Source organism: Phalacrocorax aristotelis, chromosome 4 (genome assembly GCF_949628215.1).
Source record: "Phalacrocorax aristotelis chromosome 4, bGulAri2.1, whole genome shotgun sequence".
NCBI lineage: Eukaryota > Metazoa > Chordata > Aves > Suliformes > Phalacrocoracidae > Phalacrocorax > Phalacrocorax aristotelis.
This window is the reverse complement of record NC_134279.1, coordinates 82484321-82507959: the sequence shown is the minus strand read 5'-3', so window position 1 is coordinate 82507959 and position 23639 is coordinate 82484321. Positions and strand designations below refer to the sequence as shown.

Below are 23639 nucleotides of genomic sequence, written 5' to 3'. Positions count from 1 at the left end.
AACAGCAAAAGGAGCTGTGTATATCAAATGCAGCAACCTTGTTGTCATCCTCCCCTTGTGAGAGCACAGGACCTTCTCCTCCTGAGTACTCTGTTCTAGTGCTTCAACACAAGTTTGCATGCACATTCTAACGTAATCAATATTAATATCTTTATTACAGGACCTTAAATTTATCTTTGGGTTTGGACAATAACCATATTGGGATGTACCATGTTAATATGGATATTGATTCTTTCACAGACTGGTGAGGGTTGGAAGGGCCCTCTGGAGCTCATCCCGTCCCACCCCCTGCTGGAGCAGGCACCCCCAGAGTAGGGGCACAGGGCCGCGTCCAGGCGGGGGGTGAATGTCTCCAGGGAAGGGACCCCACAGCCTCTCTGGGCAGCCTGTGCCCCTGCTTGGGCACCCGCACAGGGAGGGGGTTTGTCCTCATGTTCAGGTGGAATTTCCCGTGTTCCAGCTTGTGCCCGTTGCCCCTTGGCCTGTCGTTGGACACCGCTGAAAAGAGCCCGGCCCCGTCCTCCTGACACCCACCCTTTAGAGATTTATAAGCATTGATGAGATTCCTCCTTCTCTTCTCCAGGCTGAACAAGCCCAGGTCTCTCAGCCTTTCCTCACAAGGGAGATGCTCCTGCCCCTGACCATCTCCGTAGCTCTCCCCTGGACTCTCTCCAGCAGTTCCCTGTCCTTCTTGAACTGGGAGGGCCCAGACCTGGACGCAGCCCCCCAGGTGTGGCCTCACTGGGGCAGAGCAGAGGGGGAGGAGAACCTCCCTCGCCCTGCTGGCCACGCTGCTTTCCATGCACCCCAGGACACCGCTGGCCCCCTTGGCCCCAAGGGCCCGGTGCTGGCTCAGGGTCACCTCGCTGCCCCCCAGCACCCCCAGGGCCTTCTCAGCAGAGCCGCTCCCCAGCAGGTCCCCCCCAGCCTGTGCTGGTGCGGGGGGTTGTTCCTCCCCAGGGGCAGGACCCTGCACTGGCTCTTGTTGAATCCCCTGAGGTTCCCCTGGGCCCAGCTCTCCAGCCTGCCCAGCTCTCGCTGGATGCCAGCACAGCTTCTGGTGCATCAGCTGCTCCACCCGGCTTGGGATCGTCAGCAAATTTGCTGAGGGGACGCTCTGTCCCTTCGCCCAGGTCATTGATGGATGTGTCAAACAGCACTAGACCCAGCACAGACCCCTGGGGAACAGCGCTAGTGACAGGTCTCCATCCACACTCTGCCCTGTTGATTACAACCCTCTGAGTTCTGTTGTTGAGCCAGTTCTCTATCCACGTCACTGTCCACTCATCCAACCCACACTTCCTAAGCTTGTCCGTGAGGATGCTATGGGAGACAGTGTTGAATGCCTTGCTGACGTCGAGGTAAACAACATCCACTGTTTTCCCTTCATCGACCCAGCTGGTCACGCCATCATAGAAGGTTATCAGGTTGGTCAAGCATGATCTTCCCTTGGTGAATCCATGCTGATTACTTCTGATAATTTGTTCCTTTACATGCCTGCTGATGACCTCCAGGATTGGACCTCTTTCCAATATATTGGTCATCTGGGCCTCAGAAGGCTTTTTCAGCTGGAGTCTTCAGTATCGTTAATCATAGTGCTAAGATGTGAAAACCTGTGCGAAGTGTATTGGTGTATTACAAGTGTTGTCATTAACAATGTTAGAAACAGGTTAGAAACCTAGCTGTAATATAGCTGGGAACGCCTTTTAAGAATAATACACCGGTGGTGAATAGTTAGGGTTTCTGCATCACTTAATCATAATAGCTGTTGGTTTTCTAACTTAATATGGGGTTTTCTGCCTTGGTGTTTCATAGAACAATAGAAGGGTTGGTCGGAGGGGGCCTTTAGAGGCCATCTAGTCCAACTCCCTGCCATGAGCAGGGACATCTTCAACTAGATCAGGAAGTTTCCTTGTCCTTTAGCTTCTCTTGTATTTATTGTGATTCACCAGTAAGTTTGCTCCAGCCATACTAATCCCAGGATAGCACTCTTCCACACTGTATAATTCTGATTAGCAAATGCGTGATGTGGGTGACACTGTATATGTTTCATCCCTGATATATACAGGAAGGACGTTACTGTTCTTTCCCCATGGGATTCAGTTTTCTGATGTGATCCCCACCAGGCTGGATACAGGGAGACAGTCATTGCTGCATTCAAGTACAGTGTTCTTCAGGCTATATTTCTGTAGGACAGATGAATTTGTTGTAACTTCATTTTTCGTAACACATTTTTAGCTCTATTAATATGCCTTTAGTGATGCATCAAGCTCTCACTTTAGGTATCCAAAATGACTGATGGCTTATTTCCGGTAATGCTAGTGGGGCTTGTGCATCTATTATTTGGCAGTCATCTTTATTTTTGACATAAAATATCCTGGGTTTTAGTTCTCTTAATGACATGGTTGTAAATTCAGGCATGGAACAGAACACACCAACCCAGACACTTGTTCTGGTTTTCTCTCTGCCCTGCGTCATTCTCCTTCTTCCCCCCTGCCCCTGCAAATGACTGTTCAGATTATTTATCTTTTTGTGGCAATAACCTCCTACTTATAGTGTTTATTATTTTATTAGTAGTCCTTACTGCTACCTCTTGCATTTGGGTGCAATTTACATTACCGCCAGTAATATCTTCCAGTTCTAACACCTCTACTTTAGAAGAGCTAAGATTTAATATTTCACCTCTATCTGTTCTTGGTCACATTCATTTTCATCTGTGGAGTCGGAGTATTCTGGTCAGTTCTGGTGGCATAGTTTTTAGTCCACTGGTAGTACGACATCTTTGAAAAAGAAAACTTCTCTTAATAACGTGGCATTATTCTCTGCATCTTAAGACCGAAACTGTATTACTGATTCTTTGCAATGATTTCTAATAATCCTTAAAATGGTGGAAACGGAGACACCCACTTTTTCACTCACTGCTGTTAATCATAGGAAACACGTCTGTCCCCAACAAGATAAACTTGTTTCTCCTGGAAATAAAGCCAACTTTCATCAGATCCATTTTTTCTTTATTACCTTTATTTGCTCACATTATCCTCTTGTTTTTTAACTTCAAGCTTAAACTGTGGCAATTAATCTGTAAAGGATTACATCTTTCCCTTTTTCTGTGTGCACATTTAATGAAATGACAACCAGCAAAAACAGAGCTAAGCAATGTATGGTTAACAATATCATACTGCTGAAGTGGTTTACTTTCTCTTCTGTGCTATCTACAGAATACAAAATTAACCAGGACTGTTATCGATAGCTATTTTAGTTACTCAAGCCAGAACATTTTCCTTGCTTGCCTTACTTCAGTTGCGTAATTTCCATTTATTGCAATTCTGCTTCCTTACGCATCCAAGTTACTATGCTAAACAGCTGTTCACCAGACCTCCAGACATGATTGTTATCCAGTGGTTCCACTCTTAAATTAGCAGTTGCTGCATTTAGGCATAGATTTCTTCCCCGCCCAACTCCCAAGTGCTAGTACATAGAACCATGGAAGGGACCCACAAGGATCCCCAAGCCCAGCTCCCGTCCCTGCACAGGACACCCCAAATTCACACCGTGTCTCTGAGGGCCTTGGCCAAGTGCTTCTGGAATATCGCCAGGCTGGTGCTGTGATGCCTCCCTGGGGAGCCTGTTCCAGGGCTCCACCACCCTCTGGGGGAAGGACCTTCTCCTAATGCCCAGCCTAACCCTCCCCTGGCACATCTCCCTGCCGTTCCCTCGGGTCCTGGCGTTGGTCACCAGAGAGCAGAGACCAGCACCTGCCCCTCCTCCTGCCCTTGGGAGGGAGCTGCAGAGCGCCATGAGGGCTGCCCTCGGCCTCCTCTGCTCCAGGCTGAGCAACCCAAGGGACCTCAGCCGCTCCTCGTACCGTTTCCCCTCTAAACCCTTCCCCAACTCCGTGGCCTCGCCTGGACACTCTCCAGTAGCTTTATACCCTCAATGTCCTGCAGCGCCCAACGCTGCCCATAGCACTCGGGGTGAGGCCGCCCCAGCGCGGAGCCGAGTTCTAATATCAAATTCAATCATGTGCTGCATGTTAACTGTTGACTTTCAAAGTTAGCTCTGTCTCAATTCCAGTTGAATTGTTAGTTTTTCCTGCACAAACCTTTGTGTATGTATACTGTAACTTACTGTTATGTCATCTGTTAACTTCTTACCTGCTGATAACGCTTGTTTTCCTTTCTTCTTCACTTTTCTGATACCCCACCCAGACAGATCATTCCCCAAACTCAAGCGTTACCCCGCCCATTCAGTTATTATATTTGTGACTCACTTTTCCAGGATGTAACCAAAATTGCTGAATAAAGGTGCTTCTAAAGCTGCTTTCACTACACCATTGGGCTACATTTTTTCATCAACGAATGAAATTATTACAGGCAAATGACATGATTGCTTGGGATATTTTAAAACAAACCTGCATTGTTTCCAGTTAACTGCAAGTTCACCTTGCAATTTGCCATTCCTGTACCTGCTTGCATAATCTTACTTGTATGTAGGTTGCTTTTTGTGTTTTTGTTTGTTCTGAAGTTAAACAACTGCTTAAGGGGATGAGTTGAAATTGCCTTGGGAATAGCCTGGTAGACATTCATGGCAACTCCTGAGGGTTTTATGAGTTTGGCCGTTATTACAACGTGCAGCTCTTGCTCATTTTCATCAGTTCTTGTGGTTATTTTGGTAATGCTTTGGTCCATGCTTTGTGAAGGAGCCTGTGAGGGGAGGGAGAACATCTCTGGCAGATCTGGGTCCAGAGGTTCTGGTTCGTACCGAAGCCCTCTGAGGCCCAAGGCTCAGTGCCTTCTGCTGTAGGTCTTACACTGATGGCTGCAATTATCCCTTGTGTCTCCTGTTAGGCTTTCTTCAAAGATTGAATTTGGTTTGTTAACTTGGATTATCTGGTTCAAAAAATTGTTGTTTTTCTGCTCAAACCTGTTGTTTTACTTGTTAAGGGGTTCTCTTGTGTATGGTTCTCTGTTAACCTTATGATGGTGAATATACCTGGATTTCCATGAAGAAGAACAAGACAGAACATGGATTCTGTCTGTAAAGGGAGAATCTGGGACGAGGTTAGCTATTGTAGAGGTAATCCGCTGCTGAAGGAACTTTTAAAACCCTGTGTGTGATACAAAGGCATAAAACAGACAACTAGCATTTCTGTTTCTTAGAAACTTCAGGTAGTTTACTGGAAATCCCAAACATTTGCCAATACAGAGTTAATACGTTGCTTTTAGCCTACGCTGAACACTTAGCCCTGTCCCCTTGCTGCCCTAAGCCTTTTTAAGACAACGTGTTAGGAAGATGAAGTGATGTTCTGTTCTAGCATAACAGCACAGGCAGACCAGCTTGGTATGGCTGAATTAATTGCCAGCGGCTGTGGATTTGGAACTAATTCTGAGATGTTTTTGAAGAGGCTTTCTCCTTGATGAAATAAAAAGCACTCCTGGCTATCTCATGTTTGGGCCGACAGACAGCTTTGTAATTAAAAGCCATGTGTACATCACAGTGAGTTGCTGTCTGGCTAGAATTGGTTAATATTGAATGAAACCCCATTTTTTTGTTTGTTTTGCCATGTAGAAAATTCAGGTTTAAGACAGATATTAAAAAGCAGAAGGGCATGGTAGGTTGGGCATGCTCTGCCTTTGCCTACGTCCCCTGTATAGGATTGTTGTATTTAGTATATTTTATAGCATTTTGTCCACATTATTGTGGTTTGCAGAACTGGAATCCATTTAATCAAGAAAAATTTCCTGATATATGTCAAAGTTTGCTTTTTGGTTGCAACTGGAATTAAAGAGAAAGCATAAGCCTTTATAATGTGATGCAAAGATGTAAGATTTCTGTACACTGCTGGTATTTTATTTGTTGCTCTCTAGTGAGTGTGCCAGAAACTACAGCCTTTTTGAATATGCACTTAAATTTCCAGATACGGGAGGAAAGGTGAAAGGGAAGGGAGAAACATAAGCTATAATACTAGTTTATTCCTTCTTCTCTTCAGAAAGTGTTTGAATTTCATTTTGGGTGGGGGAAATCACAATGACAGTTGTATTGAAATTGCTCCTGCTACATTGTGGAACAGATTGACAAAGCCAAGAAGGTTTTGTTTTTGTTTTGCCTTCCTTTTTTATCTTCCACAAATGGCAAGTTGACTCTGGCATTCAGAATTGTCAGCAGGCTGGAAGATGAAGTAGCATGCCCAGCTTTGCTTGTTCAGTGAATTCAACTGTGAGGAAGCTTTTGACCTTCAGAGCGACAGCGGGAAGAATTACTGTTTTGACACAAGATGCTTGAAGAGTGTTGTACTGACGTCACTTGCTGCTTTAAGCATCGAGCACCTGCTTCTCTGCCTGCAAAACCTAGGTTATGGCTGAGCCTAATGAGCCCCTAAATCATCGTAAGCATCCAGAATATGATAGCCATGATCTTTCTGCCTCCTGAAGAAAACAAGTTACTGAAAGCATTAGAGTTTGTGTGCTCCAAGATAAGAAAACATTAATAAAAGCCGGAGGAGGTAGAATATGTGGCATGGCTGGAGTTGTATTTTTATATATATGCAAAAAAATTAGTTTTGTAGCCCCAGTTTAATGTAATCTATTGAACTCCATAAGGGGGCTTTTACAGGTCACCTCTGCAGGTTACTGCAGGGGGCAAGCTGGAAAAGAGGGTTTCCAGGCAGCAATGAATCTCGACTATTCTCTTTCCTCTCTCATTCTGTTCTCTTTTTTGTCTCGCTCTTCTTTCCTGGCCTTGTCAGTCATCTGCTGCTTCAAGTCTGTGATCACCACCACAGTTCCTCCGACTGGAAACCTCTGGGGAAGGTAGGGTACTGTCAGCCTGAGGCAGATTTCTGCTACACGGCAAAACCAGAACGCTCTCTGGAGAAGTTGGAGGAGCAAGACTGCCTGAAACGGAGGCCAGTCTGAGGGTGCAGTTTTGCAGTATATTTAGTGAGCTAAAGTCTGCCACTGAAAATGAAGAGGCTGGCTTTTCCTTGTCCTGCATACTTGTTCCTGCTGCAACACTTCTGCTAAACCCACCGAGTGGAGTCGTGCAGGCAGATCAGCTTGTGTTCAGGCTGAAATGTGGTGGTGGTGTTGGAAATGGAGGTGGTTACATTTCAGCTGGATCAGAGTTCTCTTGCCTGCACAAAAAAAGGAGGAAGAAACACCTCTCTGGGCTGGGGTGGAGAGATGGGCTGGGTCCCTTCTTGCTGAGGAGTAGCCTTACTGCTTCAAGTGGAGATGGAGAGAGAACTCAGGGGCTCTCGTTCAGGACTACGTGTGAGAGGCTGAGGCGGGCGGGAAGAGAGGGAACTGAAGCAACACTTACTTGTGCCATTCAAATAACTGTTGAAGCCATTAATGATCTATCTAAATGGCCTTGCGCGTTTTGTAGAAAGCCAGCTATGTTGTTGTATCGTGTTGATGCACTCCAAAGTGTCTTATTTGTCACCTAGGTTTGCATAGCTTTGGTGTTTTACATTGGATTCTTGTTACATATTATCTGACTGAAATGGTCTTAATGTCCAAATTTCTGTTCTTGCATACATATGTGCAAATGTAATCAAGTCACCCATAACCTTCTCTTTGACTGATGGAATCTTAAACAGACTTAGGACCAGGAGGTTCTTGTGATGAGGCGTGTTTCTTCAGTCTTTTAGCTGTCTTCCCTGACCCTCCTGTGGTATTCACAAGTACGGCGTTATGGTCATCAGAATCTGCAAATAGCAGTTCCATAGTAATTTCAGTAAAAGGTTGGAAAGAATAGTCCTTGTTACTACTTACTCGGTATTTTTCTTTTCATATACATGGCAAAGTTGTTTGCCATTTTGGATACAGTATTGCACTGGCCTCCTGTCAGTGGCTTGTTCGTCATGACCCCAAGTCCTCATCCGAGTTGTTGCTTTCTGAGGAAGTCCTTGACTCTTAGATTTCCTGGCCCACGTGGTTCCCATCAGTGTATGGCCAGACTTCAGCTATACTGAAGCGTATATCCTTTGCCATGCTGTGACGCCAGGTGACCCAGCCTGCCCTGTGTCGACGGTCTGCGCAATGCGATGTTTATTGCTTGGCAAATAGCTGCCTCATCTGTGTGCCCTCTCTCTGAGAACTTCAGGATTTCTGAAGTTTCAAACAGAGCACGGACAAGAACAGCTCTTGAAGGGACTCACTAGATACGTACTGGTGCGATGAGGGTTCCTGTTTGTAATTCTGCTTGGAGAATGCTCAATCATTTTTCATCTGTTCGAGTACTGGGTTGGCTTTCTTAATACAAATGTTGAGTGGGACTTAAATTTTTGTTGATATATCTTTAAAGCATTGATTTATCAGCCAAATGTTGTGGCTTGTATTGTGTCTATGTGTATATATGTGAATATGCACATTTATTTTATCAATACATGTGTAGATGCATTAAAATTGTTTGGCAAGATATATTTTTCCACAGCATTTGACTGTTTTTTTTTTTTTCCCCTCTTTCAATTACTTTTGGTTCCCTCCCTCAGTCTTTCTTGTTTCTTCATTTACAAAGGAGGCACACACAGTTTTTTTTATTGTGTAGAAAAGCTTTTTCTTTGATGACTCCTGATTTTCAGTTTAGCTTGAAAACATTCATTGAAAGCAAAGAAGTTAAGCTGAAAATCAGGAAAACTTATTTTTCTCTTCTATTGTATAATAAAAATGAGACGCCAGTTCTGAAAGCATGAGGTGTATCATGATGTGAGATGACAAGTCTAATTCAATAATTGCAATTACTATCGCCTTTGTTCGCTTATATAATTTTAAATGTAAAACAAGATTTGGGAGGGAAAAGTATATCTAACACAGCTAAGATAGTTTAGATTTCAACTTGCTTAATATGTCTTAAAATACGTGTTTCTGCATCTTTAATGCAATTCTGTCTCCAAGCTAAGTATGGTTAATCTACTTGGTATTTTCAAGTATAGCAACAAAAAATTGTTTAGTAAATGTACTCTAAACAGAATAAATGTTTCAGTAAGTGCCTTGTAAATACTGTCTGCTCCCAGTTAGTGGTTGGGAGTAAGGAATCTAATGTGCAAGCTCTCTTTGGTTCTAAGTCAGTATTGGCCACTGAAAACAAATCTCTTTATGGAAAACAAAGTACATTATAAATAAATGCTAAGGACATTACAGTGAATTAGATCAGTCTCCTGTTCCATGATTTTAAATCATAATTCAAATTGTGATTAAAATCACATAAGTACCTATTAGTCTGGTACATTAGACCACTGCAACCTTGGTCATGCCCTATAATATGACAGAGCCCTGAGACATCCCTGACCTTGTTCCTTATTTTCTTGGCTCCTGCTCCTTCTGTGCTGATGCTGCCATTTTCTCCGCTACATTTTTTACACTTCCATATGTGTTATAATTATTTTTTCATCCAGCTTTGCGCAGGTGCTTCCCAGTCTACCTTGGAGCCTCTTCTGAATGCTGCCTCCTGTCACGTTGCTCAGGAGTAGCTATTCATACCTATTTTTTGAAGATACATGTAATTTCCTTTCCTATAAACTTCCAGAAGAGCAGGTGGCTTTTTTTTTAGTTTTCATTCTTGTTTGGTATTGCAGATATTTCGGACGGGAGTGCAACGGAGTGGTGACTAGTGCGATGCATTTCTCTAATAAAGTGACAGGGAGAGCTTAGCTTTGAAGAGGTACTGGGTGCTAGGAAAACAAAGACTCCCCACTTAAGTTGCTGTAGCATGTTTGTGCCATCTGTACTACAGATGCTAAAGTATAAATTTGGCTTCCTTTAGGAGCCATTAGGCTGGCCATGTGGCAGAGACAGCTGCTGAGATAGAAGGGAATCTTTGAAACTGTAGAGCAATCATATTATTATTTTTCAAGCTGCTGATGAGGTGGGACTAGGGGGCATCCAAATTTTGAGCCAGCTTTGCTGTGTGATGTAGAATTATTTCTATCCCTGTAATTATCCCCTCACTACATAGAGTTATAAAGTAATTAAAAAAATGTTAATTGGAAGTATTAAATTAAAAATGAATCAAAAAGGTCATCTCGTGGTTGGGTATCACTCATCAGGTGGTATAACACAGGCTGCAGAAAGCCTCAGGATAAAGCTGACGTAATGTAAACTTGATTCTTTGGATGTAATTGTCGTCTTTTCTGATGTGATTATGCTTCTGTAAGTGACAGAGTATGGCTTGTCTGGGATGGTTGAAAATAATGAATCTAAATTAAATGCATGCGTATTCTTGTTCTGAAGGTCATACAAATAGCTTTTTTGCTTAAAGAAAATGCTTACTTATCAAAATATTGGAAGAAATTTTTTTGTGTCCATCAAAATGTGTACATAGTCATTTACACTTATCAGATACCAGCTTATGATTGGTTTTATTTTTGTGGTATAAAACATTTCTTTATGGTTTTGTAAGCAGTCAGCTGAAAAAAAAAGTGCCAACTACCTCAAAGAACAAAGAAATATATGGTAGAAACTAAAATTTATTGCTACAGTAGTAGGCAGTGGTACTAGTATAATTGTGATGACTAAGTTTCATTATTACTTGTATCTTGAAACGCTAAAGAAAAAACCCCATGCAGCCTTTGCTATAGTCAAAATTTAAGGAAAACTGGAGATTGGGAAAGGTATCAGTGGGGTTTCTTGGGTTTTAAAGAAGTAAATGGTGATCTGGGCAGAAGCCCTGTGGACGTTCTCCGACGTGCACAGAGTGCATGAAAATCACGAGGGGAGGCGCTGACTAGTGAGAGGAGAAGGACAGGGATGTGCGCAAAAAGAATTTAAGGATAAAGAGGGTAAGTTAGAGATGTCAGTGTTATGTAGTGTTTTGAGATTGATGAGAAGGAACCTGAATTTGATACGTGATAAGAAAGCTGAATTTAATACATGAGGGAATACGCTTCAGCAGAGGATTTAAGTGATGAGATTACATCATTTTCACTGCAGTTGGCCTGTTTTTGAATGTTGAAGGCTGTATTAGTTGGCAGAGCAGTTTAAAGAGGGATTGCTTGGCAAGCTTTTATTACTGTGTTATTGTTATTTTTAACAGATATTCAGGACAGTCAATTCCCTCCCCGTCTTCCACTGCTGATGTATTCAACGCAAGGCCAAAGATTTTCAGATGAGACGCTTCTCCAGCAATCAGAAATGAATTTTATTCCCTTAAGGTAGGATACGTGGTGTCGTGACAGAATGCAAACCTTTTTTCCTGAGTGGCCATGACTTGTCCTGCATTTGATAATTAAATAATTACAGTTTATGGTCACAGAAGTTAGACAAAGGTGTGGTTTGCTCTTTGTTTTGTATAGAGAGAAGGCATTGTCAGAGTTTTACTTGTCTCTTTATTTTGCCTTCAGAAGAGTTTGAACAAGGGAAAACCAGGACAAGCCTCTTCTGAACTTGTCACCTTTAGTGCACCTTAAGTAAAAGGGAAAATGAGGAACTCTACCCTCTCAGGCATCGTTTTAGCTTTCTTAGACTCTGAAATAAACTTCATGAAATTCTGGGGGCAAAAGTCAGATCCAACGTGTATTTACAGTAGTAAATACATGCATACATCTACATGTAATAATATTGTGGTTTGTATATACTGGAGCAATACGTGTAATTTAAAATACATATTTTTATATAAAGTGTGAATTCATAAAGAAGCAGCTATTTCAGTAAAAGTCTTTGTCCGAGCCTTCATTTCAAGGTGTGACAAATGATCCCTTTTGTGCAAAGAAGGCAAGAAATCCTCTGCCCTTTATTAAAAAGAGGGGAAAAAAAGTGTGTGTATAAATACACATATTTACAGTGTTATTGATGTACTTTCTACATCCTTCCTTGTACTTTTTTTGGTGTGACAGGAGACAGGTTCGTTCCCTAATGTGATACGCTGCGACTTCACTTCGTGGATCAGAACTTAGTTCCACCAGAGCTGGTGATCTACTTGCAGGGAGTAATATTAATTGGGGTTTGATGATCATTTTCATATGGATTCACCATGAATTCCAAATCCACAGTAAAAATACTAGAATTTTATAGGAATCTGTTGCATGTGTTCCCCTGAGACCTGACTTACTTTATATCCTTTAAAGAAATAGTTGATATAATGAAACTGAAGTAGGTGATTTGTAGTAAAATAAAAATCACACACAGATTTATATATGTGTGTAAGCAACTCCTATATTTTATTTAACTAATAAACAGTCTATTTGTAAAAAATACTGCGGTTCTAAACAGGTTGAAAAATATTGACATACGAAATAGAAACTAATGTAATTTTCAGACCATGATTTTGTAGGGCAGTAGGGCTTTTTGGTGTTGTTTGGACCTTCTTTACGTTTCTTCACATTTTGGCCTGTTTCAGGGGTGTATTTATGTGTATGTTGCTAAGCCCCGGTTATTTGAGTGAAGTTTTACTTTTGCCTCTTGCGTTAAAGCAGAGGATATGGACGTTGAAATAAAAAACACGAACAGAAATTCACTTACTTTTCCTGCCTTTTACAGAGGAGTCCCTGATGTTTCTGGTGTGTCTGAGGAGCAGTCGGGGCCTTCGCATGTCCGTGAAGCTGTGTCGCTGACAGGCGCAGAATCTCCCTCTGATGCACCCAGTGGCTGCTTTACGCTGTCCCAGCATCCTCTTCCGTTCAGGCATGTGGAACCTTGTGATGCCAGCTGTAGTGGTTGTTTGTCTCAGCAAACCTCTTCTTCTGGCCAACGGCTTGTGAACAAGGAGGCAAATGAAGACTGTAAAAGTGATACTAGTGAGAAGGCATTGATTCCCCAAACGAGTGACAATTTAGCAAATTCCACTTCAAAGGTGGCGCTAACCAAGGCAAATAGACTGAACCAAATGGAAGCTTCAGAGAAAGAAGAAGGGTTCCTGAGGCATGATGAGTTCTCGTCTTCAGAAAACTCCTCTTGTAAAACAGCACTGTGTAAAAATTCAGAAAAAAGTGAGAGAGAGGTGCAAAAGGAAAAGGTAAAAATGGCTGAGGGCGAGTCAGAAGGGTGCACGATGCAGCTGGAGAAACTGGAAAAAAAAAAGAAGGTTCCTGAGCTTGATTTATCTAATAATTTATCTGATGATTTGAGGAAAGACAATTGTAAAAATTCAGATGCACGAGAAGTTTTTTCTGCCAAGACTTTGGGAATAGGTGAAGGAATATTGAAGGAATGCGAAGTGGATTTAAATGGCTCTGAAAGCTTGAAGTTCGTGGCTGTTGCTGAGGAACTCCAGGGAGCTTTCCTAGATCATCAACGGAAACGGCTATCCCCTGCAGTGAGATTTGAGAGAGAGGAGTTTATCCCTGCTGTGACAAGCACCAGCGATTGTGCCCCTAAACAAGTAGCTGTGACTGACATGGAAGCTCCTCCATGCAGTGAGGATGCCCCGGTGCAAGTAGAACCTGGAGTAAGCAGGACTGAATTAACTATTTCAGATTTTTCCATAGAAAGGGGACATAAAGTTACAGGCATTTCCCCTTCCTTTAACCTTGTAGGTGATGGCTCATTCTCTGTGCAATTTATTCATCCAAGCTATCAGTCCACCCCAGGGATACTTCTGAAGAAAAATGTTATGGCAGAAGAACTTGGTGTCCTTGTGATCAAATCAGATATCCAGGCCTCTCCTTCATGCTTAAATGAAGAAACTCCAGGGAACTCGTCTACCGGTACACCTGTATCTGTTGAAAAGCCACATTCACTCCAATGTGTTCAGAAAGAAAACAATGAACACTTTGAGTCCTTGAAATATCCCCACACTGGAAGAATTCGGTCTCTCCCATCGCTTAGTTTCATGGAGAAGGTAGAGGCTTGGAACGTGAGCCAGCCAGAGGAGGTGTCTGGTGCAGCGACGTCGCGCGACCCAGGTGGAGCTTCTCCTAGAAGGAAAGCCTACAGTGCAATTGCCAGTTCTTCAAAGGAGATTTTGTCAATACAAAAAAGCGCTAGAGACCCCAAAGATTACATTGCTGCTTTCTCTAGAGAGACAGGTTCCCTGGGAAGCTTACGTTTTTATAATAAAAACTTACTGCTTGCCCACCCTCTTACTAGATCTCAGTCTGACAATGCGGTAAATGTTTCCAGTAGGAACATGTCCTTGGCTGAAGTTATTCCACCACCAAACTCAACAGAGGCGGTGCAGCCTCTAGAAGAAAAAAGTAACGTTTTAGGAGTGTCTGAAAATACTTTAGGAGGCTTCATGATGCAAAAGTTTGCAGCTGAGATGGTTTCTGGATCTAGTGGTGAAGATGCAGAAAGTAATCGTACAGGACAAAGTTCAGACCCAAACGTTTTTGCTTCTGGTGAAGGAGTTGCTCAGCTTCTTAGAGAGGATGGAAACTCTCCAACTGAGGACCAGAAGAATTGTGATGCTTTTGAAAATCACGGACAGTCTCACAACCTAGATATTCCTACTGGCCACATCAGCATGGACAAATATGGTGATATTTCCCCAGATAGTCTGAATCTTCCTGTTAGTTCTGGGGAAAGCAGCCAAGGGAGCCTGGGCTCTGCAGGGTGCTCTTCAGTGGTTTCCAGGCACTTCTTCACCAGTGCGAAAGAGGGTAACTTCATCCCCGTTGGATCAACTTCTTTGGAAACTCCAGTGAAAGAAGAGCTTAATATTGAAGAAAGGATCCCAGTAAGTTAGTTTCTAACAAAAATGTGTAACTCTTTACCTTTTGATTACGTAGAGATCAGAGTACACTCGGCTGTTATGGAGGGAGCAGGACAGAGTGCAGAAGGGACCACAGGAATGAGACATGAGCATGCTTATAGTTAGTTTCCGATATCCAGTCACGTTGGGAACCTACCACGCGATAATTATTCTTCTAGAAATACTAGCAAATATGTGTTTTATGTAAGTCTAAAACCAGGACCCTTTATAACTGGTTCTAATTTTAAACTCTGGTTTTGGAGTTAGGCCATTTTTTCCCACTGTTGTTTTAGGAGACTCTGGTAGGGTCTGCATCCCTGCAGACCAAATGAAAAGGTTTTACGCTGCTCTGTGCCATGGTGAATTTCATCCATGATATTACTTCAGTGTATCTTAGACACAGAGGTGGAAGAAATAATTTTAAGTAATATTTAACATGGGCAAAGAAAGGGTTGTATATGGGAAATATTTTTGTTTGTTTTTTTTTCCAGGTATAGATGATAGTATCATGGTAACAGAACGCAAGAGGAATGTAAAGATTGGTGGCAAATGGGGGTGGAACGTACAAGACATAAGAACAGGACATAGTGTTGCTGATAAAAAGTGAAATCTGTTTGATGAAAGACTTGTAAATATATTGATTATAGCTTTTAGCAGAGCACTGATGAGCCATTTCTGATCTTCCAGATTCTTTCAAAAGATCAGGTTATAATTATCCAAACATGAGATTGAGACTCAACTGCTGACTAAGGAAACGCTAGGCTGCAGAAGAGAGATGAACTTCACACACCCACAGATCTGCAATAATAGCAAAACCAACACAGAACTCCTTGGCAAATCAAATTGCCTTTTTTTCCCTATAAATACTCTCTTTGCTTGTTCACTTTGTTCCAGGATGTACGGCATAAATCTTGATTCTTTGGCTCATGAAGGATGTTTGAAGCCTCTGCATGCCTTTCCTCCTTTATAGCTTATTTGACTAATGCAGATTTCATTCCTCCCTTCCCCATTTTAGGATGGTTGGTGAGAATGGAGGGCAGATTGTGGCAGCCATGTTAACTATACTAATAGCTGTTGAGTGGTAGAGAAAATTAAATGCAGATTTATGTTAATGATAAACATGTAATTATCTTCTGAGTAAGTGGCTGTTCCTCTCACAAGATGACTCCTATAATCATTAGGTCTTTGGAACCATGTTTTAGAAGCACTCTTCTCTGAGTTGTCTCTGAAAATACGTGTTGAAACAAATACAAATATTGTAGGAAGGATATTTGAAATGAAATTAATGAGATGTAAAGGTTGTCTGTTACCTCCTTTTTTTAATGACTATAATCAAGCACATTCTCCAGGCCTAGTTCTGGGAATTCCGTTCTCATAAATCATTGACAAGATAAAGGAGATTAGGTCACACATATGGCTATTAATATGTAGGTTTGTAATAAAAACATAGGAAATAGAGTTGCCTAAGATGCATAAGGTAATTTATTTTATTTTGTTGGCTAGTTTAGGACATAGTGTAGGTGAGTTGAAATGAATTTGCCCCTGCAGGTGATTAAGTCAAGGCAAATTTTGGGGTTGTTTTTTTTCCAACATAAAATATCTGTATGTAAACTTAGATGCTGTGTTAAAAGGGAAGAAATTACTTTCTCAGGAGATCCTAGACAGCCTTTGGTAGGCTCTTACCTCCACGAGACTCCTGCAGCTTTCAAAGTACATTAATACAGGCAATGATGCTGTGTGTGTCCGAGCTGACAATCTCCAGGAGCTGCACAGAGAGTTGGTCTCATCCTCATTAGGTTTTTCTCTAGTATATCGCAGAGTTTTAGGTTTGGAGTATGATTTTTATTTGGCATCTATAAACTGCTTTGTTTAATGTTAATGAAGTTGCACTTGGATAGCATTTGTATACCACGCATATATAGTGCTTGTTTTGTTCTGTACTTATGGAAGAGGGAAAGACACTTGTTTTATACCGTCTTCACTAAGAAGGGGCTGTTGCTTTAGCTGTGCTAGTAAAACTGTCTTCATTGTACATAGAATTCGTACACTTGAGTATCTTATGTTTTATAGACTTAAGCTAGTGCAGTAGGTTGTATCCAGAAATGGTTTCATAGCCAGGGAGATTTGAGGTACTGATGAAATCTGTTCATTGCGCGCTAGGATGCTGAGTAGATGGGCAATTATATATTAGGCTGCCTGTATTTCTTCATAGAACGATCAACAGCAGAAAGTGATTCTACCCCTTGGCGGCACAAGTTTATTCCCTACAGCAACATCACAAAACCTGTTTCATGGTGTTTTTTAACCAGCTTTGACAAAAGGGTTCCCAGCTATTTGCCTTGAGGGCTAGCCCGTATTGAACCTGTCCTTAAGAGTGAAGTACTTTCCTGCTGCCTGGCTTGAATTCCAGTGTCTGATAATGTTTTCTGTGCAGCAGTTGTTTGGGGAAGAAAAAGGTTTTTAACCAAACCTTTGTGTTCTCCTTCCAGCTGGCAAATATAATTTGAAACAGGGGAGGCTGAAGCTTGCCAGTCTCCTCTGAAGTATCAGACTTTTGCTCCTGCAGTGTACAGAGCATGCATTTAAGTGAAAAGACTATAAGCAGTCAGCTGTTGTCAGAAGAACAAGACATGTGGCCTTTTCTTTGCAGACCTTTTCCATCGTTTCTGGATCCTGTGTGGAGGGCTGGGCACTGGTTTGGTGGTAGCAGGCAACTGCCAGTTGCCATCTTTGGCACGTGATGAAGGAAAGGCTGGGAGAGCATCAGGAAAAAACTGTTGGTGAGCTCAAGCACAAGCCATCAGCACCAGAACAGTTCTTGCAACTTACTTCTGAATTGCTGCCAAACATGAATCAATGAGGATTGCAGGATATGTCAATTCTGCTGGGCTGCACGTGGCTCGTGGGGTGCCCAGTATGTAGGCCTAGTCATGCTAGCTAGAAAAAAGGCTTGTCACTCATGGTCCAAAGAACAGAATGCGCTGGAGACAACGTCTCATATATGACTGCTTTAGTGTTTTAGCGCGAGTGAGATGTGACTGGGGCTTAAGATGTTTTAAAACAAGTTGTTTGCATTTAAGGTGATGCAGAAAACATGCAACTTCAGAATCCATTGACATCTGGATGTCTTGTTTCTTCTTTTGCCAGATATATCTTCGCAACCTTGGCATTGATCAGTCACCTGGAACCATATTGGCGCCGTTTGTACCCCGAGGACCTATCAGGGAAGTTGAATTGTCCCCTTCAGAGCTTAGAATGCTGAAGGACTCCACCGACACACTGACAAGGACTGCTCCGCAGCTGCAAGGTATGCGGAAGGAAGCCCTTGTGTTGTGCAAGCCTTAGAGAACAGAGAACTTCAGACTCACCTGTGAGGTTGCTCCTGGCCTGGTAGTGTCAAGTGTGCGTCTTCTCACGTGATGCTCTGTTTCATTCATGTGAGTTGATCTTCTCCCATTTGAAATGTGAGATTGGAATAATAAGCATTAAAACCTCCGAAAACATGCCTTCTCACTAAGGAGTCACGTCTGCGTGGCCTTTTCTAGCCAGTGCAGTGGCATTTTATCTTTTTTTCTTTATTACTCTTTTTACAAGAGTTCTTAAGAAGGAAATGTTTTGTATCTGAAGAGGAAAGAAATGTTACCAGACTTTTTCTTCCTGTGAGAGGAATTAGTCTTGGTTTCTCTTTCTTTCTGAGACTTCTTGGTGTGCTTGGTGTGACAAAAAGGCATTCGCATTTTGTAAGTGACCGGATCAGTAAATAAATCCATCCATCTCAACATTAAAAGAAAAAACAAAATCAATAAGACCTTAACAAGTGTTGAGTCACTTCTGTGCGAAGAACCGAGTGTGCTCAGTTAGGGTTAAGATGCTCCTCAGTGGCAGGCCCATATCGTACGTCATCAAAATGTGAAAATGTGCATCGCAACTCCCTCAGGTGTGTATTCTCCTTAACATACTCTGTTTTAGTGTTTGCATCTTGTACCCAGTGGGGAGGAGCAGATCTGAAGGCTCTTCACAACAAGTACCTGTCTAACTCTTCGAATATCTGTGACTTCAAGAATCCTGCGCTGACCTGTCTTTCTAATCAGAAGTGATTAACCTCATCTCTTCTTATGCCTGTTGGGCTTGCTTGGTTTCTTTTAGTGTTGTTTTTCCTTCTTTAAGCGTTGTGGGAGAGTTGGCAACTGAAACAACTTGGGAATTGGTACAGGGGCAGAGCTGTCCTCGGTAGAGATACTATTCAGCTGAGCTCTGGGCTACTTAGTGTACTTGAAATCATCGGTGGCTGGGCCACAAAACAAAATTGCCTTTGAAACAAATGAAATAGCTGTTGGCGGGCGTACTTGGGACCTGGCTTTCACTGTTGTGCGTACCTGCCTGCACGGATTTAATAGCAGTGTTTGGCTTTTTTTTTTTTTTTTTAAGCAATTAGGTGTTATGTATCCAAACACTAAAAGAGCATCCCACCTGCTTTTGGACCTGTCTAACCACTAGGGGGAAACAAGCTTATCCGTAGTGTGTCCTTTGCCTTTTTCCAAACGGATGTTTTGGAAACACTGCCTTGCAGCCCTCCTGTCTCTCACAGGGATAATTTTATAACCCAAGTGTTCATTTGGACGTTAAAGCACCACTATGTCATTTATGTAAGCACATTTATTTAAAATATAGTCTGAGCACTTATTTAAAAGCAAGTCATTTAAGTAAAGTTCTGTAGTTTCATTGATATTTATCCAAAATAAATCTTAAGTCTAAGTGATTTCTTTCAGCAGACAATTCTCATGGAAGTCTCAGTTCAAGTCTCATTCTAAAAACAGTTTCCTAAATGTTTTCCAGCATTTGAATTCTTCCCTCCCTTTACAAGCCCTCTAGTACAAGAAAAAGCAGTCTTTACTGATGCAGCTGTTTTCTGGAGCCCCAAACTTAATGAATCTTCTGTTTCTTTGTAGGTAAATTGCCGTCAGCAGTTGAAATTCTGCAAACAAGTTTTAACTCCGGCGCTTCCACTCTCAGCACGTCTATACCAATGGGTTCAGAAGCTGGTTCTGATATTCTGTCACCCCGTGAACTCTCTCCCCGCTTCTCAAGATCTTTTGGAGGCAAACCAATGCGTCAGTGCAGTATGTCATGCCACCAACTGGAGATAACTGCTCCGCTTTCCACACAGCGGGAGGCAGAGTGTTCATCTGTCTCTAAACTAGCTGAACCGAACCGGCAGCTGCCGGCTGTTTCACCTGACTGCCATTCCGACAGAGAGGGTCCCATGCTTCCTGCAAAAAGTGTTCAGGATCTGCTAGCTAAAAATGAATCCAGAGATGTTAATAGCAGCCAGCAGAGATGGACTGCCAGGTCTTCAGCTGGAGTTAAAAATGAAGTGGCAGTTGACAGAGGATCACCAACTTTGAGTGTGGGTGGTACGAGAAATAAGGGTCAAGAAAGCGATTGTTTGATTGGATCTAGTGGATTGCAAGAAATACGTAAGCTTTTGGCAGAGGCAGAGGATATAGCTGGCAGGTGGTGTGATCCTGGCTTTTCCACTGCCTCTTCTGGAGAAACTGGTGAGTCTTCCCCAGTGCTGATTAGAAAGGATGGCCCTGAAGATTCCCGGTTAGTGAAAGACAGCGTCCCTCAGTTTCGGAAGACGCTGACATGGGGTGAGACTTCGACCCAAAGAAGTATGCAAGAGGGGTCAGTAGTAAAGGCTCTGAATTATAACACATGCAATTTAAGACGGGAAAATCCTTTTGATGTCAGTTTCCACAGTAGGGAAGAGATGATGAAGGAAATGACCAAAGAGTTTAGGACAGGAAGATCTGTAGGAAGGTCTGAGCCAGAAGGCTGTAGTAGTGTAACTACAGACAGAAATCAGCCTGGTTTTGTGGGTCTTGCACAAAGCAATGGAAGTAGTGAAGTCAGTGCTGGGAGAACCTCAGAGCTGGGGAATCCTCCTTTCTCAGAGCCTCCAGGCAGTGTCACCGATGTCCGGGGAGGCTTCCAGAGCCTGTTGTCTAAAGCAAACGCAGCTGGCAGCAAGGCCGGAGGCATGCGAGACAGTGATGACAGTAGCAGTGGAGATTCGCTAGCTGCCCGTGTCAAAAACCTTCTGGGAAATCCTCTTTCCTCAGAGCCTCTAGGCAGTGCCACTGATGTCCGGGGAGGCTTCCAGAGCCTGTTGTGTAAAGCAAGCACAGCTGGAAGCAAGGCAGGAGGCGTGCGAGACAGCGATGACAGTAGCAGTGGAGACTCACTAGCTGCCCGTGTCAAAAACCTTCTGGGGAATCCTGCTTCCTCAGGGCCTCCAGGCAGTGTCACCGATATTGCAGGAGGCTTCCAGAGTGTGTTGTGTAAAGCAAGCGCAGCTGGAAGCAAGGCAGGAGGTGTGCAAGGGAGCGATGACAGTAGCAGTGGAGACTCACTAGCTGCCCGTGTCAAAAACCTTCTGAGAAGTGGATCGCCTGTGATACATGCAACACAAATTCTGAAGAGTCCAGATGAAGAGGAGAGGAAAGCACGAGGTAACGAAATGTCTCAGTTGTGTTTTATCAAGTGCTGTGTTAGAAGGGCAAATCTTTATTTAGGTACGTGTTTAAGGGATTGCTTTGAAATGACTTTGAAATTAAGGGGTATGGATGTAAGAGGACCTCTGAGGTGTTTGTATTATGTTATTAATGATAAACTTTAATGGGACAGGGCTCAAATGATGCATGTTTTTTAGTCATCTTATGTAGTATGATAGAACACGATAGAATTGGACTTTTCCAGTCCTCCTTTTGCCTAACATTGACACGAGGAAGTGTTTTGTCCACGTACCTATTAGGCATGTGCTAGGTTAAGAATTTATGAAGGGATTGTGTGGAAGAGTGTCAGCTTGAGTCTGAGACTGCGAAGATGACAGAACCAGGCAATGGATCCATCTTTCCAAAGAAATGTTCGGAAGACCCATTATAAATTGTATTCCTGGTCAGTCTCTCAGCTCTGGTATGTGATAGTGGTCTTTGTTCCCTCAGTCATGGTAGCTAGAAATGCGTAGCAAAGTTTTGGTTTTAAGTTATAAAACTGTTATAATACATGATGTGAGAAAATGGAAAGGGAACTGCTTTCTGGTTTATGTTCTTTATGTAGCATGGGTGAAGATCAGACTGGCCAGCCAATCTCAGGAATCTGTGTTGGACCTGAATGAAGACGACCAACAAAGAATAAAGGAAATAAAGGCGGAGCTGCTTCTGAGTGCCAAGAAATCTGCACTAGCCAAGGTACAAAACAGACGAACCAGCTGCCCTGGAGAAAATTTTTGAAGTGCGAGATAAATGCTACTGTCTTGCTTGTGATCTTAAAATGATGAATTGTATTCCTGCAGTATTTTTGAAGATTGGTGGCTGGACAGGGAGAGGGGGATGCGAAGTAATGAGAGCTTCGTTTAGTAGGGACGCTTGTTTTGGCTTAGTCAGTTCCTACATGTGTTTTAGGACCAGCCATGGCATGTACTGCTGTGGGGTTTTTGGGTTTTTGTTTTTCCCCAGACAGTAGTTAGAGATCTTAGGTGAGAGGGTGGTTTGGGGTGTGGAGGGCGGCACACAACTGAAGATGTTCTGAAGGAAGGTATGAAGGACAGCGACGAGGTCAGTGATGATGTGATGGGAGAACTGGTGTTACTGTGGTGAGAAAGTGCACACAGCTCACGATTCTTAATTGGCATAATGAGTTCTGCTTTTCACAAAATATTTATGCATGTGCTGACTGTGCCTTGTGAACACCTCCTCTGTGGAAGGAGTTTACTGTACAATGCAATATTGTCTAGGTGATAGCAGTATTTGTTGTGTTACTTCCCATGTGTTCTGAAATGTTTACAAAGGAGTGTGATATTTATTTTTGAAAGGATGCTTCGGGGAAGAAGGGCGTAAATTGTTCCTGCTTTGTATTGACTATATCAAAGGTAATGCACTTCCAGTGTGAGGAAGAGTCTTATTAGAAAAGAAACTCCTTAATGGTAACGATGATGAGAGGAAGATTATGGAGTGATAATCACAGAATCCCAGACTGGCAGGGGGTGGAAGGGCCCTCTGGAGCTCACCCCGTCCCACCCCCTGCTGGAGCAGGCACCCCCAGAGCAGGGGCACAGGGCCGCGTCCAGGCGGGGTGTGAATGTCTCCAGGGAAGGGACCCCACAGCCTCTCTGGGCAGCCTGTGCCCCTGCTCTGGCACCCGCACAGGGAAGGGGTTTGTCCTCCTGTTCAGGTGGAACTTCCCGTGTTCCAGCTTGTGCCCGTGGCCCCTTGGCCTGGCGTTGGGCACCACTGAAAAGAGTCTAGTCCATAGTATGTTTTTAAGAGCTTGGGCAAGCATCTGTAAAGAATAATCTAAGTGTAGTTAATGATGATTTGGGGCAGATATATAGACTAGCTGAGCTTTCAGCCTCTTACAGCTCTGTGAAAACTTGACATTCAATTGTCATGTTTTGCATATGTCCTTTGGAACACTTCTAGTTTATAAATTTATATATAGTCTATCCAAACTGGAATTTATCTAAGCAGGGGTGTATTACCTTCAGTTTTACTTTAAATATCCATTTTCAGCATTCATCTGGAGTCCAGTCTAATTATGTCATGATTTCTAGGGGCTGTCCCTGTATCCCAAGATAGGGCACTATTCATAGAGAGTATTTTGAACAAAATAACAGACTTGAAAAATGTGGCGATGTTTGTATAACATGAGCAGTGGATGGATGATGTATTCATGTGTGTGGGATAGAGAACTCAGAGTTGGTGGAAGAGACACTGGATAAGTAGGCAGAGTTAAAGGTTGGGGCAGTTTCTGAGGAGAATGTAGAATATTTACATTTGAAAATACAGTAATAGCTTGTCCTTCATCTGGTATTTCAGGCAAACGCCCCTTGCTATAACGATATCTTCCTTCCCTCCCCTTATTTTTTTCTTCTTTTCCTGTTGACTGCCTGCCTCCCAGGAAGAGCAGTAGGGTTTTGTTTGTTTGTTAGTTTTAATTCAAATCCTTGC

The 23639-nt window shown here is 42.8% G+C and overlaps 1 protein-coding gene across 4 annotated transcripts in view; it reads left to right on the top strand.

The window, feature by feature from the left end:
* The window catches only part of ALMS1 (ALMS1 centrosome and basal body associated protein), an 82332-nt gene that overhangs the window by 18641 nt on the left and 40052 nt on the right, over nucleotides 1-23639 (top strand). For all 4 annotated transcript variants that reach the window (XM_075092243.1, XM_075092241.1, XM_075092242.1 and 1 more), the window contains exons 4-8: nucleotides 11035-11152; nucleotides 12477-14613; nucleotides 17776-17935; nucleotides 19578-21143; nucleotides 21751-21881. In XM_075092243.1, coding sequence (XP_074948344.1) covers nucleotides 11035-11152; nucleotides 12477-14613; nucleotides 17776-17935; nucleotides 19578-21143; nucleotides 21751-21881 — 4112 coding nt within the window. The remainder of the gene's footprint in view (nucleotides 1-11034; nucleotides 11153-12476; nucleotides 14614-17775; nucleotides 17936-19577; nucleotides 21144-21750; nucleotides 21882-23639) is intronic.